This window comes from Procambarus clarkii, chromosome 52 (assembly GCF_040958095.1).
Source record: "Procambarus clarkii isolate CNS0578487 chromosome 52, FALCON_Pclarkii_2.0, whole genome shotgun sequence".
NCBI classification, from domain to species: Eukaryota; Metazoa; Arthropoda; class Malacostraca; order Decapoda; family Cambaridae; genus Procambarus; species Procambarus clarkii.
In genome coordinates this window covers 23,333,363-23,350,620 of record NC_091201.1, presented here as the reverse complement: position 1 = coordinate 23,350,620, position 17,258 = coordinate 23,333,363, and the positions used below count along the sequence as shown (strand labels likewise).

At 43.5% G+C, this 17,258-nt stretch overlaps 1 protein-coding gene across 9 annotated transcripts in view; it reads right to left on the bottom strand.

The window, feature by feature from the left end:
- The window catches only part of LOC123763664 (uncharacterized), a 115,348-nt gene that overhangs the window by 16,719 nt on the left and 81,371 nt on the right, over positions 1-17,258 (bottom strand). For 3 of the 9 annotated variants that reach the window (XR_011222710.1, XM_069304324.1, XM_069304322.1), the window contains exons 3-4: positions 3,843-4,109; positions 1,780-1,887 (exon numbers count right to left, since the gene is read on the bottom strand). Coding sequence is in view for 8 of the 9 variants with exons in the window: in XM_069304322.1 (XP_069160423.1) it covers positions 1,780-1,887; positions 3,843-4,109 (375 nt within the window). In the remaining variant the exon portion in view is untranslated. Of the gene's footprint in view, positions 1-1,779; positions 1,888-3,842; positions 4,110-7,403; positions 8,363-9,915; positions 10,022-17,258 lie in introns of those variants that run through there. The other 6 variants (XM_045750933.2, XM_045750932.2, XM_045750934.2 and 3 more) reach the window with 6 other exon arrangements.

The window sequence follows — 17,258 nt, the reverse complement described above, 5'->3', positions numbered from 1 at the left end:
AATTGGAGACAATTTTGCCTGTTGAGAGCAAAAGAAATGGACAGAGGGGGGTATTATTGACCACACAAGTATTGCAAATGTAGAGGTCACAACCAGCAGCAAGCTTTCCATCACCTGCTGCCACCACTGCAAGACTCGTCACCTTTGCAGCCAAATTACCATATTTAAAAACTAGCAAAGTAGCAATAATATGGTAGCCTGATTTCCAACCCCATTTCCATAAACCTAACAGAAGATTGCAATAAGGCACAGGTGAAAATTTAAACTGAGAAACATTAAAATTCAATGACTGATCGCAATCAAGGAGGAATAATGTCAACACAAGATAATCAAGGAATCTCAATACAATGAGGAGGAAGACCAGAAACTGGGCAAACCATACCTGTGGGGGAAGGAAGAAGAGGCACAGTCTAAGTGGAGGTAACCGAGACCTCCAACTTTGGGTACTTCAACGCCATAGAGGCCAACTCTGGTGTATCCAGTTGACCAATATGCCATGAATGCCTATCACAAGGAAACCTAGTTTGAAAAGGGGCAGCTGCCTGAAATGCCTCCAACTGGGAGGCAAATTCCATCAACGTAGAGATATAGTGAGGGCAAACTTCACAGTGCTCAGGGTCGTAGGTATCACTGACCAAGCAATCAGCATGGCGGGGGTAGAAAAAATGATCATCCTGTAGCAAGGATGATAAACCACCCCCACAAACTCGCACACAGCTAGAACAGGTACGACGGGCCAAGCCGTACGGACCAGGCCAGAGACTTGCAGGGGATTCCCAGGGCCTAAAGGTGATGACCAATCGGGCATCTCGGGCACTAGGGCTGCTCACTGAAAAGACGAGCACCAATCACAGCCCAAACCACCAGGCAACAAGTGGCAATGACGGTGTGCCGCGTAAACCAGTGTGCAAATCCCAGTGCACTAATGCAACAAAGAATGTTGGGCTCCAGCCAAGTGCCCAAACAGAAGAATCAAGTTTTTCGAAGAGCCCAGGGCAAGGCTCCCCACTCTGGTGGCCAGTTCTCTCGGGGGTAATCTTGAGGTTATCTCGAGATGATTTCGGGGCTTTAGTGTCCCTGCGGCCCGGTCCTCGACCAGGCCTCCACCCCCAGGAAGCAGCCCGTGACAGCTGACTAACACCTAGGTACCTAATTTGCTGCTAGGTAACAGGGGCATAGGGTGAAAGAAACTCTGCTCATTGTTTCTCGCCGGCGCCTGGGATCGAACCCAGGACCACAGGATCACAAGTCCAATGTGCAGTCCGCTCGGCCGACCGGCTCCCCGTAAGCTTCCGAATACACCAAAGGGAACTCTGACTCTGCAAAGGCAACACTAATGGAAACAAAGGAAAGAAAACCGAGTACATGCAGCCCAAAATGCATAGAGTAAAGCCCACACAAAAATCTGGAACAAAATGTGTACATGAAGCCTATACTAAAGGGGAACAAAGCAAATGGCCCCAACAGAACAGAGTCCAAGGATGGCTGATACTTAACTAAAAGCAGCAGGGTTTGTCCACAATCAGACTGGTAGCATAACAAGCTGTACTAGTAAGTACAGCATCAGCAAAAGAGCCGAGGTGTTGTGGAGACAGGAGGGCCGAGGCCAGGCCTGCCAATAGTGGTAATAACTAGTTTAAAGCTAATTTAAGTGAATCCCTTGAAGTGTGTGAATTGTTTGTGCAGTTGAAGTAACCTCAAGGTAAGGTAAGGTTGGCAGTTTAAAGGCCTCGTTTTCTTTGAGCTGAAAAAGCAGCCTGAAGGCTCTACTATGCTCACTTCTTTCCGGATGTCTTGGTGTACCTCAGCCGTTCCTCCCCAACTCTCCAGAGCCATTACTTCACAGTGGCTGAGCTCCAGTAGGGCATCCAAACTGTCATTGCAGTGCTACTCAAGTAGAAGGAGAAGTAAATGTACATCAACCAAGATGAAATCTAAATTAGTTTGGAAACTAATGTACAATCTCCAATTTCAAGAATAGTAAATTATAAAACATTAAAAAAGTAGGTGATTATGTACAAAGAGGCTATTTTATTTTTTTTTCCAAGGCAAAGAAGAGGGAATGACAACTTGGACAGTACCTCCTTCCCAGTGATGCAGCATTTACATAAACAAGACAGAACCCGATTTAAAATCTTAATCAGAGCTTTGACCGTCTCAACATGTGAAAGCCAGCAACTGTCTTGAACTGTAATCTTGGCTACCTGGCCAGAGTAGGGCAACAACATTTTCAAAATGACTCCACAATTTCCACATTAATGATCATGATAACTGTCTTTCTGATATCTGCATAATCTGAATGTCCTGTGTAAATTCTGTGAATGTTCCTTCACTTTCAGCTATTTTAGACTTTCAGAAAGTAGTGTCAAGACTGAAATGTGCGTGTAATTACCATTCTTTGTAAAAGGTCACCTCTTCAGATTGTTCGAGTAAGAAAACAAAATTGGCATCCCATTAAACCTTTCAATTGTACAGCATAGGAAAAGCATAAGCAAGTAAATGTCACTAATAGGTGACAATAATATGGCAGAACACTGAAGATCTGCAACATGCCGCACATTTTGAATGTGTAAGCATGTGACATCATATTGTGTCGTCCATACATCAACTCCATGTATGCTCCACCGCACCTCTGGCAAGAGGTGCACCAGGTATAAATGGCTAGGAGGCAGAGCATAAAAAAGCTGTATCATGTTCCCCTGAAGTTATTGATAGGTAAACACAGCAACTGTGAGTAGGACCTCTTACGTATATGTATAAAGCTAAAAGTTAACGGCTATAAAAGAAAAAAAAAACTAGAAGATTGGTCACACGAGTCAGGTGAGGGAGTATTATTTATGAGTGTACTGTACACCCCGCAACACACCTTCAAAAGAAACCAATGATATTTAGTAAGCTTTTACATACCCACTTTGGGTCTGTCAGCTCCAACAATAAATTTATCTTTGATGACAAAATGTCTCAAAATGCCTGAAAATGCACATCATTTCTACGCACTAAACCATCAGAGATCGAGGACCAGCAACCCTGAAATAATTGACAGTGACAACAAGAATTGACACAGTAGAAGTAGTAGTAAAAGCACTTCAAATCCAATAAACAGCCAGCCAGCTAATATCTGGGTTCGTCCTCGAACACAGACCCATCTCTACTCTTGGGACACCCTCATGGACTATACCGTATATTGCAGTTTTGCCATTTTGTATTGCTTTCCCTCTAACCTGTGAGGACGATAGGTTGAGCATACCAAAATGCATCGAGTCCATTACAGGTAGTAAATTAAATCAACGCTAACAACCGTTTCAGTTATTCAATGACATGGCTACAAGAAAAATTGCCATTACTGGACATGGATGTATTATTAAACTGTATACACATAGAACTCCCATTATCATGATATATCAATGAACAAATCCACAGGAGCCGTGATGAGGGTTCGAACATATGCACTGGGTGTTCCCAGGTGCGCTCTAGTCGACTACATCACGGCATAGTGGATTTCTTCATTGATATATCATGATAATGTGATTTCTCTGTGCATTGAAAGAGGGGCATCAGAGGTAGAACTACTGGACGACACAGCCCGAATGCACAGGGGAAATCTTGTGAAACTCTGGTGCAGCTTCAGTGGAAGCCTCGGGAATCCTAGTGGGTGCAGTTGTATCCCAGGTTGCAATTCTTTTGACCATGTTGTGGCACAGTCGACTAAAGCGTGCCTGCGAACACCCAGCGCATAGGTTCCAACCCTTATCACGGCTCCTGTGGATTTGTTCATTAAATTGTATATGTTTAGTATATACATTATATGAGCATGCAGAAGAACAATGAACCACACAACTTACAATCACTGGTTGTTCTTGGGCAACAATCTCCACCACATCCACCTCATCTTCATCTTCACATGTAAGATCAACAACACATGGCTGATAAGATTCAACATCTACGATCTCCTGTTCTGGTGATGCTGGAGAGCTGGCAGCTTCATCATCATCTGCTAATGGTGGAATCAAATCTGGAAGCGACTCCTCTTCAGGATCCTGGGTCGAGTCGGGTAGAACTTCTTGGGAAGACACGTCCGAGTTGTGTGAACGCATCTTCGGAAGCACACACTGTATAAAAAAAAATCATCAGTTATGCTTTATGTGCAAAATGAACTAACCATACTTCAAGTAAATATTTATAAAATACTGTACTGAATCTTTATATTTTTATTCTTAGTGTTACAAATGGAAAATTTGTAAAGTCATCAGTATCCAATTGATTAAAAGGGCCTCAATCAGTGATCCACTGGATTTAACTGCTAGTTTTGAGACCAGTACAGTTTTGAATCTGTATTTAATAGTCTAAATCTAAAATAAAAAGGAGTTTATGATAGAGATTAAATTTGCCACTAGGTAAACATGCAGGCATTATTGGGTGTATTGTGCAACAACCTGGCTCTTGGTAGGTCAATGCTTGCTGTAATGATTTTGTAGAGTGGATGTGGGAATATACAGTGGAACCTCCGTTTTAGAATGCCCGTTTTCGTATTTTTTCAGTCCTCGAGCTCAATTTCTTCTAAAAATTTGACTCGGTGCTCAAGTTTGTTGATACACGTATGGACCGACCGAGTACATGGCGCGCTTCAGTTTACCAGTGTCTCTTGCCTAGTGATGATCGTGCTTGAAATCTTTGCAAAATTCATTGTTTTTGTGCCTTTTTGGTTTCTGAACATGAAAGTTCTTATTATACAGCATATCATGCCATGGATTCCAAGAAAGTCAGTGTAATGTTCAACCTAAGAAAATAGGTACGAGGATGATGACAGGAAAAACAAGAGATTATAGTGAGACAATGTGATGTCTCGCTACAGACAAGTGTTTAAACGTACGGAAAAACAAGTGTCTATAGACAGATTCTATAGACCATCATAATCGGACAATCTTGGAATGTATTAAATTTTAAAACGGAAGTACCACTGTACTAGTGTTTCCCTGCAGTGGCTAATACTAGTGTATATTTTAGTACTTAGTGTATATTTTAGTGTATATTTACTAGTGTATATTTATATTTATATTTACTAGTGCATATTTAGTGTATATAATACTAGTGTATATTTTAGTACTAGTATATATTTGTATATTTTAGTGCATACCACCTCTTGACTATCCATCCAATAAACAAATATTTCCTCAATTTTCCTGCACATTTACAACTTAATGTTTCCTGGTCCAACTTTTTCTAAATATGAAAAAAAAGGTTGTCCTTCCTAACTTTGTACATTTCTCTCAGGTTAAGAAGATCCACCTGTATTTCTTCAGTAAATCCATTCATGAGCATTTTGTATGCTATACAATTATGGTCATTTGTTTCATGGTTTACAAGTTTGCGATTGTATATTTTATTACAAACTACTTATTTAATTAACCAATACCTTCACACACATACAACAGCCTAGTTGACCAGTCCAGCAACCAGGAGGCCTGGTCAGGGACCGGGCCGCAGGAACGTTGAGCCCCAAAATCAACGTAAGGTACATTCTTACACCAATCTACTTTATATTATTTGATCCTCATCAACTGCCTAAACAAAAATCCACAATTATTGTTACTCTGACAAATCTGCTGGTTCAATCAACCTTAATACTTTATCTTACCTACAGGATTCATCATAAACATATCTTAAGGGTAGGCAACAAAGGGGAGCATGCAGGCATAGTCGAGGGAGGGGGCAGGTGGAGGCAAGTGGAAGGGAAGGACACTCGAGACATACAATTTACTGCTACTAACTGATAACTATGGCCAGAGGTAATATGAATAGCACGCAGAAATTGGACACTATTACCAATGGAAGAACAAATTAATGAGAAGACTGTACAGTACTGAACTTTCTGTGCACATGCAGATATATTAGTCATAACAAAGTTTTTGTCTTCCAATATTGTTAAAAACTATGCCCTGAGCACATGAAAAATGTACAAAAAATTGTGTCGCATTTCAAGATGGCAGATGTTTACCGAGGTCTCAAACACAGATTGGCAACACTGCACCAGCTGCAGTGATTCCCCAAGTTCATCCGTGATGCACATACAGTACCTGTGGAGGCTGACTCCATACACAGTTTCAAATGTAGATATATGAAGAACCCAGTAGGCTCAGGAATCTGTACACCAGTTGATTGATAGTTGAGAGGCGGGACCAAAGAGCCAAAGCTCAACACCCGCAAGCACAATTAGGCAAGTTATACCATAATTGTACAGCCTTCATACTCTAGATGCATTTTGGGTTGTCTATACCGTTTTGTTAAATCTGGCAGTGAAAATCCCTTATTATGAAATTATCCACCGACAGGTTTACTTTGTGTAAATACTGCACTATCAGCAATAAAAAAGGTTCAGCATTTATATGTATATACAGTAACTAGTTTTGATAATTACACAGTATAAAGTGATTTGTAAACAATTTGTGCAATTAAACAAAAAAAATATTAGAAAGTCTAAGTATTGGTGGTAATGACAGTCATGAACATAAAATTTTGAATGTACATTGATTACATCATACACTAACACACCCATTTAAGTTGCCTTTTCCAAAATTACTACCCAAAAGTGCGGTCAGATCACAACCAAAAAGTCCCTGGTTCACTTCCAGTGACAAGACAGTAAGGGGTAGGATATTATCAGGGGAAAGCAAGCCATTGCAACTATAAAGCACTTAGAAAGGATCAGAATAAGGATTTGGGATGGGACAGGGGGAAAGGAATGGTGCCTAACCACTTTGATGGTATGGGATCGAACGCTGACCTGCACGAAGCGAGACAGTCGCTCTACCGACCAGCCCAAGTGGTTTTGCCTAAACATTTGGCCAGTGTTTCCTTCCACCCCATGTCTCTTCCACCTAGTAGTAAATATGTACCCAGGAGTGTGACAACTGTCATAGGATGCATCCCAGGGTAAGGTCAGTTGGCCTACAGGGGACTACAATAAGCTTAACAGACTTCCCGTCTGCTACTATGGCAAACTACTTTGTTCTTCCTTCCATTATGTCTGACCAGATTCAAGACTAGAATGATCTTGCCCAATCAATCTTAGATTTCACTTAACCTAACCTAACATCTAGAAAGAGGATGGCAATCTGTTCCTATAGCTTCTTGCCTCTTCTCTTCCTGTTGTACTGTACCATTTGCCCCTCCATGGCATCTCATACTTTGGCCCCACCTACTGCACCCCCCCCTCCCACCCCTCACCTTTTGCCAACTACCACTCGCCTTCACTACCCCCCATTCCACCCCCATAGACTGTTCTCCTGTACCCCACCCCCAGTGCCCAACATTAACTTCCCATTCAAATATATTCCTGCAGATTTGATCTCTCTCTCACACACACACACACACACACACTTGTTAGTCGTCAAGGATATAGTTACCTTGTAGTAAGCTAAATAAGACATGGCAGGTGTGGTGTGGGTAGCGGCCCTGGTGCCAAGCCAGCACCAGCAGGGGGCCAGTATTGCACCACAACACTGGGGAGTGGTAGTGGTGGTCTCCTCAGGCGGAAGTTACAATCTCAGTTCCAGTGGGAAAAATGCTCACTAACAACCTCAAACATTCAACAGTTAAAAACTCCTCCATACACTAGTTGTCTCGTGTTTTAACACCACGCCCCGTGGCAAGTGACCAATAATGAGGCAACAATGCTGCTTACAAGTGACTACAAGGCCGGGAGGGCTGTGAGGCGAGGAAAAGCCTCGTCTTGTTCGGCCCGAGCACGGGGAAGCTTGCCCCCTCCGTCTTTACTGGCGGACCAGGGGCAACATTACATTATATTTTATTCTGGCGTTGTGGCGAGTACTAGAGCACTCTAGCGGCGCTGGCGACGTTTAGGCACTCATGGTGACTGTGCGACAGTGATCTGATGGAACTAAGTCTCCCTACTCACCTCCTCCATGGTTAAATAACTTGTGACAAGAATCAAAACACGACACAGCTGATCTCACCAAGTTCAGCCTTAACGTCAATGATCAAACATCGACTAGGACTGTCATTAATGAATTTGCTGCGCTAATAACCTATTCTACTATAATTCAATTAAGAAAATCTGTTTTATATAGTATAATGTTTAAGACTATTCAAAATTTTCAACAGACAAAATTTATTGTATACAGCTGCGCTTCAAGTCGAGGGTTTGGTTGGCGACACCTTTAAGCTCTCATATTTTTCAGACTTTGAATATCAACACAATTGAGGTATAAATTTAATTAATTATCTCCTCATTAAGCACAAAGACGCTTTTCTGCCTCAAGAACAAATCGAGCACAAGTCTTGGAGATGGTAATCACACTGGTTGATCAAGTGTCGTCCTCTGGCACTTGCTGGCCCCTATAACTATCTGGCACTCGACAGGATATGATGTAAGGCGGCTCTTTGCCACCCGATATATATTGTGTCTGATAATTCCTGGCATAATGCGACATTAAATTTCAAAAGGGGATTATGAATGATAAAATGTGTGAAGGAACTTCTCCAACACATTAAACTTAGCATATAGGAATACTAAAATTATTGCCAGGGCCAATATATGTAGGGCGAGTCTTTGTGTATCTATAATAGACACGTTCGCTACCTGGCAATTATTTGGAATTGCTCATGCTGCTGCTCCTTCCTACGCTCTTGCCAGTAAGCTTTATTTAAACAAACAGCTATGCATTTTATTACTATATTTCTTACTACCAATCAAGAAGAAAATTTAAGACAATTTTCCACATTAACTTGAAAACAATACAAGATATTTTCCAAACCTGCTTTCTCACCCATGTATGAGTAAGTGCTTGATAAGACCTGTACGACCGTGCCTGAATTTACCCGAGGGCCACCATCTCCAGTGGCTTCTATCTCCACAGGAAGTCACTGGATTGTTAAAAGTTCCCCCATAATTATTCCAGAGGATGTTTTCCAGTTGAATATTAAACTGCCAATGTGTAAAAAATCATCTTGACTGTTGTGTCCTGCAATGTGACTTGTTGAGTCACACTGCACAAGGGCTGGTGTCCCTTTGTGTGTACAATGAACTTAAAAAGTTGTTATCTGGATAAATATCCTCCAATTGTTCAATATTTTATAGTCTGATATCAGCCCCGTCATGTCTGGTTTACACTGTTGATGAATTCCGTGGCTCTAATTACTTATTACGTACCACATACCCATCCCGTGGGCGGTGGTGGAACGAGATAGAGACACGTATACTTAGCTTCAGAAACTGAACCTACCGTCATTTAGCAACGCAATTATATTATGTCAATAATATGTTCGCTCAAAACTCATTAGCTCATGGGCAGATACTGTGATTTTTAAATTATATTTAGTCCGCTAATTACGAATTCATACCTCTTCCCTAATTATAGTTATACTCCTTCCTAACCTAATAGTGGATGGTCAGGTGAGGTATAAACCGATTATCTAAGCAATCTATAACAAATTTTTTGTACGGGCTATTCATGCCCGTGCCACCTCTTGGGTGGCTTAATCTTTATCAATCAATAATCTTTTCACGTCCAAGTTACAGCCCCGCTCCTGTGCCAGGTAAGCCACGGGCTCACCATAGCTCGTGCTACTTGGAACTTTTGTTCCGAGTAGCTGAATCTAAATAAATAGTCATCAGGCCAAATCATTACAGACGCTCGAGAGATACCTACAGACCCTAATTTAGGGTTTTCTTTCTTTTTACAGATCTTCAATATTCTCAACAAGAATGTAGCACTACCCAGGAGACATCTCCCGTCACGCAGGGTGCAGTCGCACCTCCACAGATCTCTAGTATCAGCTCTTGATACTGGCAATGGCTCAAAAGGGCCACCACTGACGGGCTATTCATGCCCATGCCACCTTTTGGATGGCTTAATCTTCACCAATCAATCGTAGCACTACGTGTCCGGTTCCTACCTTCACAACACACTTCAGCTTCGACACAGAGCAGACAGCAAGACTCCAGCCACATCGAGCTTCTAGCTACGCTCTCGCCCCGCACCTAATCAACCAAACACGTAATCGTACGTAAACGATACGTTACAGCTTTACTCCTTAAAAAAGAAAAAGCAGGGATAGGGTTTGTAAGGCAGAATCTAATTTGTACAAATCCTTATTGCGTTCATTTTATTAGATTGTTCACGGTGAGATGGTGAATGATTCCCTCTAAGATTCTCCCCGTGAGTGTGCAGATATGCGAGCTCAAACTGATTGAACGGTGGTTTTCTGTTGTTGCTGCCTTGAAAATAGGGGTAACATTCCCATATTTCCAATCTTGCAGAACGATCCCTTGGGCCAGAGATTTTGTGAAAAGGCGTTTAAATCATAGACATTATTATAATTATATAAAACTTCAGTTGTTCAGACCTAACAACAGTCACAAACGCCCAAATGTTGTTGTTGTTGAGATATATACAAGACTTGTTACATTCTTGTACAGCCACTAGTACGCGTAGCGTTTCGGGCAGGTCCCTGGAATACGATCCCCGCCGCGAAGAATCGTTGTTACAACCAAGTACACATTTTACTGTCGAGTTAAACAGAGGCTACAGTTAAGGATTTGCGCCCAGTAAATCCTCCCCGGCCAGGAAACGAACCCATGAAAAGGAGTCACCCTGCAGCCATGAAGGGATGGTAAGGTCACTTCGGATTACACGTGAGCGTCTACATTGGTTGATACCCATCTACCTCGCTGTACAGCCGAGGCGGCCACCTCCAGGACACCCAGAAAACTAACGAATACATGGACCTAGAACATTGTTATAAGTTCGTGTCAATAGGCTCTGTACACTTAAGGTAATAATTCATTGTGTTGGGAGACAGGTAGCCAGAGTATTTACACACATTAGGCTTGTATCGAGGTCCCCAAGGTCGAATTACTAGTCCGTTGTAGGAACTCCAAGGAACGGACTGGATGGTGACCTGGGGGCATTAATTATAATAATAATAATAATAATAATAATAATAATTTTTATTTAGGCAAAGGTACATACATAGAGATTTTACAAAGTTTGTTGGCTTTATAGATAAGAGCTAGTACATACAATGCCTAAAGCCACTATTACGCAAAGCGTTTCGGGCAAATTGTCTATGCATCCGCTGGTACTGTGCACACCAATGCTGCTGGTCGATTTTCGACCCATGTACTGGTGTTGGAGCAGCAGCTATTAGCCTTGTAGGTTCTGGCGTAGCAGCTATACATTTTGGCGATTAAAATTGTACGTTTATTGAAAGAATTATCTTGAATTATCAAAGTCACTAACACGCAGTCTTCTCCTTTCTATAATTTTGGATATGGTAAATGTGATAAAAACTATGTTAGTAATGTGCAAAAGTTCGAAGTATTATATTGCAACAAGCAACGATCAGGCTTGCTAATGAAAGTTTCAAAAGATTATTTCCACATTTTTCTGTCCTTTCTTGCAGTCTTTAATAGTCACCCCCGAGACAGTTTTCTAATTTATCAACACAGAGAATTGTATTCAATAATGGTAAACTATTGTCAGGGACAGGAAGTTTGTTAGGGATTTCGAGGCCATAGCCAAGGGGTGAGACTGTTCTTTATGGTCACCCATCCGGTGCTAGCAAATTGCGCGAATCTTGTGTGTTGTATCGCCGTTACAACAACGCTACAAACTTACGGCTTGTTGGTAGCGTTTGACGGCTACAAACTTACGGCTTCGGCGGGGTAGTGTCTACCCCGTCGAAGCCGTAATGCATGACTACTGAATTTCAAAACTAAACTGGAATAGATTATCAAGGGAAATGGGGGGGGGGAACCTTCAACAAGCTTTTTATACATATATACAAATATACATATTATATATATACATATACATATATATGCACATCTGCTTAGGCAGAAGATCCTACCTGTTCCCTTTACCACCTATTCATCAACGTATCTGCATGCTCCAACATAAGGAATCAACAACAACAATGCTTGCTCAGTGTCTATACAGATACCCTCCCCCCCTCCTCCCTCTAGTGCCCAAGACACCTGGACACCTGGCGCCAGATTCACAAAACAGTTACGCAAGTACTTACGAACGTGTACATCTTTCCTCAATCTTTGACGGCTTTGGTTACATTTATTAAACAGTTTACAAGTATGAAAAATTCCCAATCAAGTGTTGTTATGGCTATAAACAGCCTCCTGATGCTCCGGAGCTCATTAACCGTTTAATAATTGTAAACAAAGCCGCCGAAGATTGAGAAAAGATGCCCAGGTTCGTAAGTGTTTGCGTAACTGCTTTATGAATCTGGTCCCTGCTGTCTGGGCAGAGACCCAGCACCACTCACTAACTACTAGTTTAATTGGAGGCCGATCGTTACTCTGACATCCGCGCCATCTATGCTATGCTGCACATATATGGAGCTCGCCGACGTCCAGTCACAACGGGAGAGGCATCTCCCGTCACGCAGGGTGCAGTCGCACCTCCACAGATCTCCAGTATCATCTCTTGATACTGGTAATGACTCAAAAGGGCCACCACTTACGGGCTATTCATGCCCGTGCCACCTTTTGGGTGGCTTAATCTTTATCAATCAATCGTCCAGTCCTCAGCACACACTTTGTGCTCTCAGCAGTAACATATACTGTCGCTTTCCCAGGAGACAGTAGATGCATACAGCTTTTGTATAAATGTTAATATGCAACTCTTTTACTGAACGCAACAACTAACCTGTGTTTATATTTCTTTTATATTGTGTTTTCGCCAAGTGGATAAGAGGCTTTGTTTTGTTATTTAGGTTATTTGTTATAGTAAATGTTTAAGTGTTTATTCTTTGTTTCACTCGCAGCTTTCACAGTGTAGAGGTCACTGTCTTATTTACTTTATTTTACGTTTTTTTAATGTGATGAGCACAACGCCAGCCAGAACAGCCACTGCTCTATTTCCAGATTAACATCACAATATACATATATATGACAGTGTCAGACCACGGAGGAAGAACTGAGACAGGAATTTCCTTAAGTACTTTCGTATATTAATACATCTTCAGAAGGAATCTTCATTCCTTCTGAAGATGTATTAATATATTCAATTCTTCCTCCGTGGTCTGACACCGTCACATTTTTCATCGTGTTAATTTTCTCGTGATTTACACACGCATGCATATATACATACGTGCACGAAACACTGATAATTTACATACATATAATAGGTATACATACGTATACCTATTCATGCACCCGCGCGCAATTCTTACATTCTTGTAAAGCCGCTAGCAAGCGTCTCGGGCTGGCCCTTAATCCTAATTCCCCCCGGAATACGACCCGCCAAATTGTTTAACAACCAGGTACCCATTTACTGCTGGGTGAACAGAGGCTACAGTTAAGGATTGGCGCCCAGTCAATCCTCCCCGGCCAGGATACTAACCCAGGCCCAAGCGCCGGAGAAGCGTCAGACGGGTGCTTGACCACTGCGCCACATACTCCGGCTCACGTCACACCACAACGAACAGGTCATAGCACCACCACCGAAGGAGAACCATTTGGCTGAAGCCAGCAACACACTGGGGAGGGTCGGGCAACTTCCTCCATACCAGTGAACTGTTCAGTGATAAAAATCCCCACTAAGGACTTGTGGGAAATTTGGATTAGAGTTCCGCGCGGACCGCAGTCACCCAACGGGAAGTGGACCGCGGACGGACATGGAATTGTTGTGGTGGTAAGGTGGATGTGGAGGCTGGTAAGTGGGTGCAGGTGGGCAGTGGGTGCAGGTGGGCAGTGGGTGCAGGTGGGCAGTGGTAGTTACGGCCGTCAGGGGTAGGTGGGTCAAGAGGCCCCCCCAGGCATAGGGAGCCTAAGTCAGGGTTGCCATCTTCGCCCGCCCAAAACGCCTGCTGGTCAACTCACCTGAACAATATACTCTCATCTTCAGTTCCTAAGTATTCTAAGTTAAACATTTCACCGAGAAGGACCGTGGCATTAATCCTACATTAAAACATTGTTTTAACCTAAACATTTCTTATTTATAGACTTTAAGCCATATATCTGATTGACCTTTAAGATAATTGTGTCGAATTATAACCAATCTTATTTTTTTATATATTTTGCCTACTACATATCTATCTACTACTCTCTAACACACACATCCACAGGAACCAACTCTTAGCAGCTGTAACTCCCAGGTACATTTTTACTGGTAGGAGAACAGATGCATCAGGGTGAATAAACTCTGCCCATTTGTTTCTGCCGGGAATCGAACCCGGGCCCATAGAACTATTACCCTCGACTGCTGAAATTTAAACAAGTTTATTGAGGTATACACACATACGAAGGGACCATGCAGGTAGCTCAAGCTATTCTCACCGCTCCTGAGCACTGCACTCAGCAGTGAGTGAGTATTACTCACTCACCCACCACACCTAGGCCGCCAGACGGCTAGGTGTGCCGGGGATGCGCCCCTCTGCATTTATTTAAAATAATTACCCATTTTCAGGATCAAATGTCAGCGAGATGATGAACATGTTAAACTGACACCTGAAAGTAGTAGTGTTCAACACTGTATACAAATACCAAGTTTCCCCCACTACTTTGATAACCTTAGCTGGCAACTCAATTTCTCCAGTAACCTGTTCTTCATTAATTGTTAGTTGTATATATTGTAACGGTATAGGTTATAATTTGAGCTGATATTTATTACTTGTGAATACTTTTGAAAACGCTGCCAATAACAAGGAGAGGCAGAGACCAGGAGCTGGAGTGGTGTGAACCGGAGACTCTGCGTCGGGAGGGTTGCCTCACCTGCCGATCAGAATTCCACGGCAGGTGTGGCAGTGTGGCTGTGTGCGTCTCTCAGTGAAACTTGGGGCTGTGGCCATGGCGGCGCCGCGGTGCTGGTAGCGTCCTGCTCACCCCCTGCCTCGACTCTCTCTAGTGCTGTGTACAACAAATATATAACTAGCCATGAATATATTAAAACGAGGGATGGTTTTCATAACATTTTTCGGGTGTTGCTTCGCCATAGCGTTGATGGCTGCTGCGATGAGCACCAAGTTTTGGCTGGAGGCAGAGGCCGTCCAGCGGAGGATAAGCCCAGACAACAGGCTGGAGGTGCGGCCCAACTCAACGGGGCACGTCAACTTCGGGCTCTTTAAGGGCAGGAAATCTCTCAACGTGGGCTTCGGGACGAGGCTTCATCCCTTCGACGGTGAGTACCGGGGAGGCGAGGCTGGAGACTCCAACGCCAGGAGTCGCCTCCGTCAGCGCCTGCGGGGGCGCACCTCCGGGTGTGACCCGCTGCAGGTATTACTAAATCATAAATTCTTCTTCTTGTACCAGTGGCCAGGAGTTGGGGGAATGCTTGAGCTGTTGTGTAATGTTCGTAATACATGATCGTAGAGATTATAGGAGGAGGCCGTGGAGGTGGGCGAGGTCCCTCGCCACTTCTGACTACTCCTACATATGGCGTCTCCGCTGCACCTCAAGCTATTATTGATTGAAAAGGGAAGTAGTTTCCCTGTGAATATCGATTTTTCTCCGCTGCCTGCTTGATCAATTATGTGTACTGCCATGTGTTGGGACTCCCAGAGGCTGGGCTCCCGTGTGTTGTGTTGTGGTCCGAGTGTTGTCGAGCCGGTTACCCTTACCGTTTTAAAGTACTTCATATTACGAGAATTACAGTTACGAGTAAAGTGTGCTTCCAGCATCCGTCTGTCATAACAGCAATAGTTATCTGCTGCCAGCAAGTAAAGAAAGTTTCTACATCAATTAAGTTTTCAGGGAGAAGTGGCCAAATTTCATGGCTTGATAAGCCAGACTGTAGAGCTTGGTGCAGGGGACCGAGGTGATGCCAGCATAATTAAGACCGAGGTGGGCGCTGAAAATGGCTGCACAATACACTATATATGCAAATTAAGATTAGTAGTAGTGTGTTGGAAGAAGGGGAGAGGCGAAGTTTGATATAAAGTAACAAGAGGGGAAGGAATGAAAGACTCATTAAAAACCCACACTACGTGTTTCCGGATAAGTTATCTCAAGGCCAAACCAGGTATTAGCCTCAACTTGTAACCCAGTTTCACCTTGAGCAAGAACACTGATGAAGGGGAGGCGAGGGAAGCCACACCCTTAAGGTCCTCAATATTCTCCCGACTCCTCGTTCCCTTTTGACCGAGTGCTGAACATTTTATATTAAATTGCTTGAAAACTAACATTTAGTCTTAGTCGCTTACATACGTTCTTGTGTCTCGGGGTACAAGTCTCGGCTCGTGGGGACGCGCCTTACATACATCTTTCTGTTGCAACTACTGCTTTCTCCTGCATCATATCATGGTTCTCATTGCCAATGACGTGATTGATGAAGATTAAGCCACCCAAGAGGTGGCACGGGCAGGAATAGCCCGTAAGTATACAGGGACGTGGAAGCCTGAGAGGCTCATTAAGCCCCCCCCCCCACACACATATGCCAACGACTAACCTTCTCCAAGATGCAACACAACATTTGCCCATGACCCTGGTGCCTGTTTACTGCCCATGACCCTGGTGCCTGTTTACTGCCCATGACCCTGGTGCCTGTTTACTGCCCATGACCCTGGTGCCTGTTTACTGCCCATGACCCTGGTGCCTGTTTACTGCCCATGACCCTGGTGCCTGTTTACTGCCCATGACCCTGGTGCCTGTTTACTGCCCATGACCCTGGTGCCTGTTTACTGCCCATGACCCTGGTGCCTGTTTACTGCCCATGACCCTGGTGCCTGTTTACTGCCCATGACCCTGGTGCCTGTTTACTGCCCATGACCCTGGTGCCTGTTTACTGCCCATGACCCTGGTGCCTGTTTACTGCCCATGACCCTGGTGCCTGTTTACTGCCCATGACCCTGGTGCCTGTTTACTGCCCATGACCCTGGTGCCTGTTTACTGCCCATGACCCTGGTGCCTGTTTACTGCCCATGACCCTGGTGCCTGTTTACTGCCCATGACCCTGGTGCCTGTTTACTGCCCATGACCCTGGTGCCTGTTTACTGCCCATGACCCTGGTGCCTGTTTACTGCAAGTCTTGTCTCGCTATTCTCAGTGAAGTTGTGTTTTGTGACCTGTCTGCATGACTCTTGTATTGTCCTCTTGTTACCTGTCTGCATGACTCTTGTATTGTCCTCTTGTTACCTGTCTGCATGACTCTTGTATTGTCCTCTTGTTACCTGTCTGCATGACTCTTGTATTGTCCTCTTGTTACCTCATTCTGCAAGTTCTCTCATATCGTGATTATCACTAATCATTCTGGGAATAAGCATGACTGGGCATAACTCCAACCGGT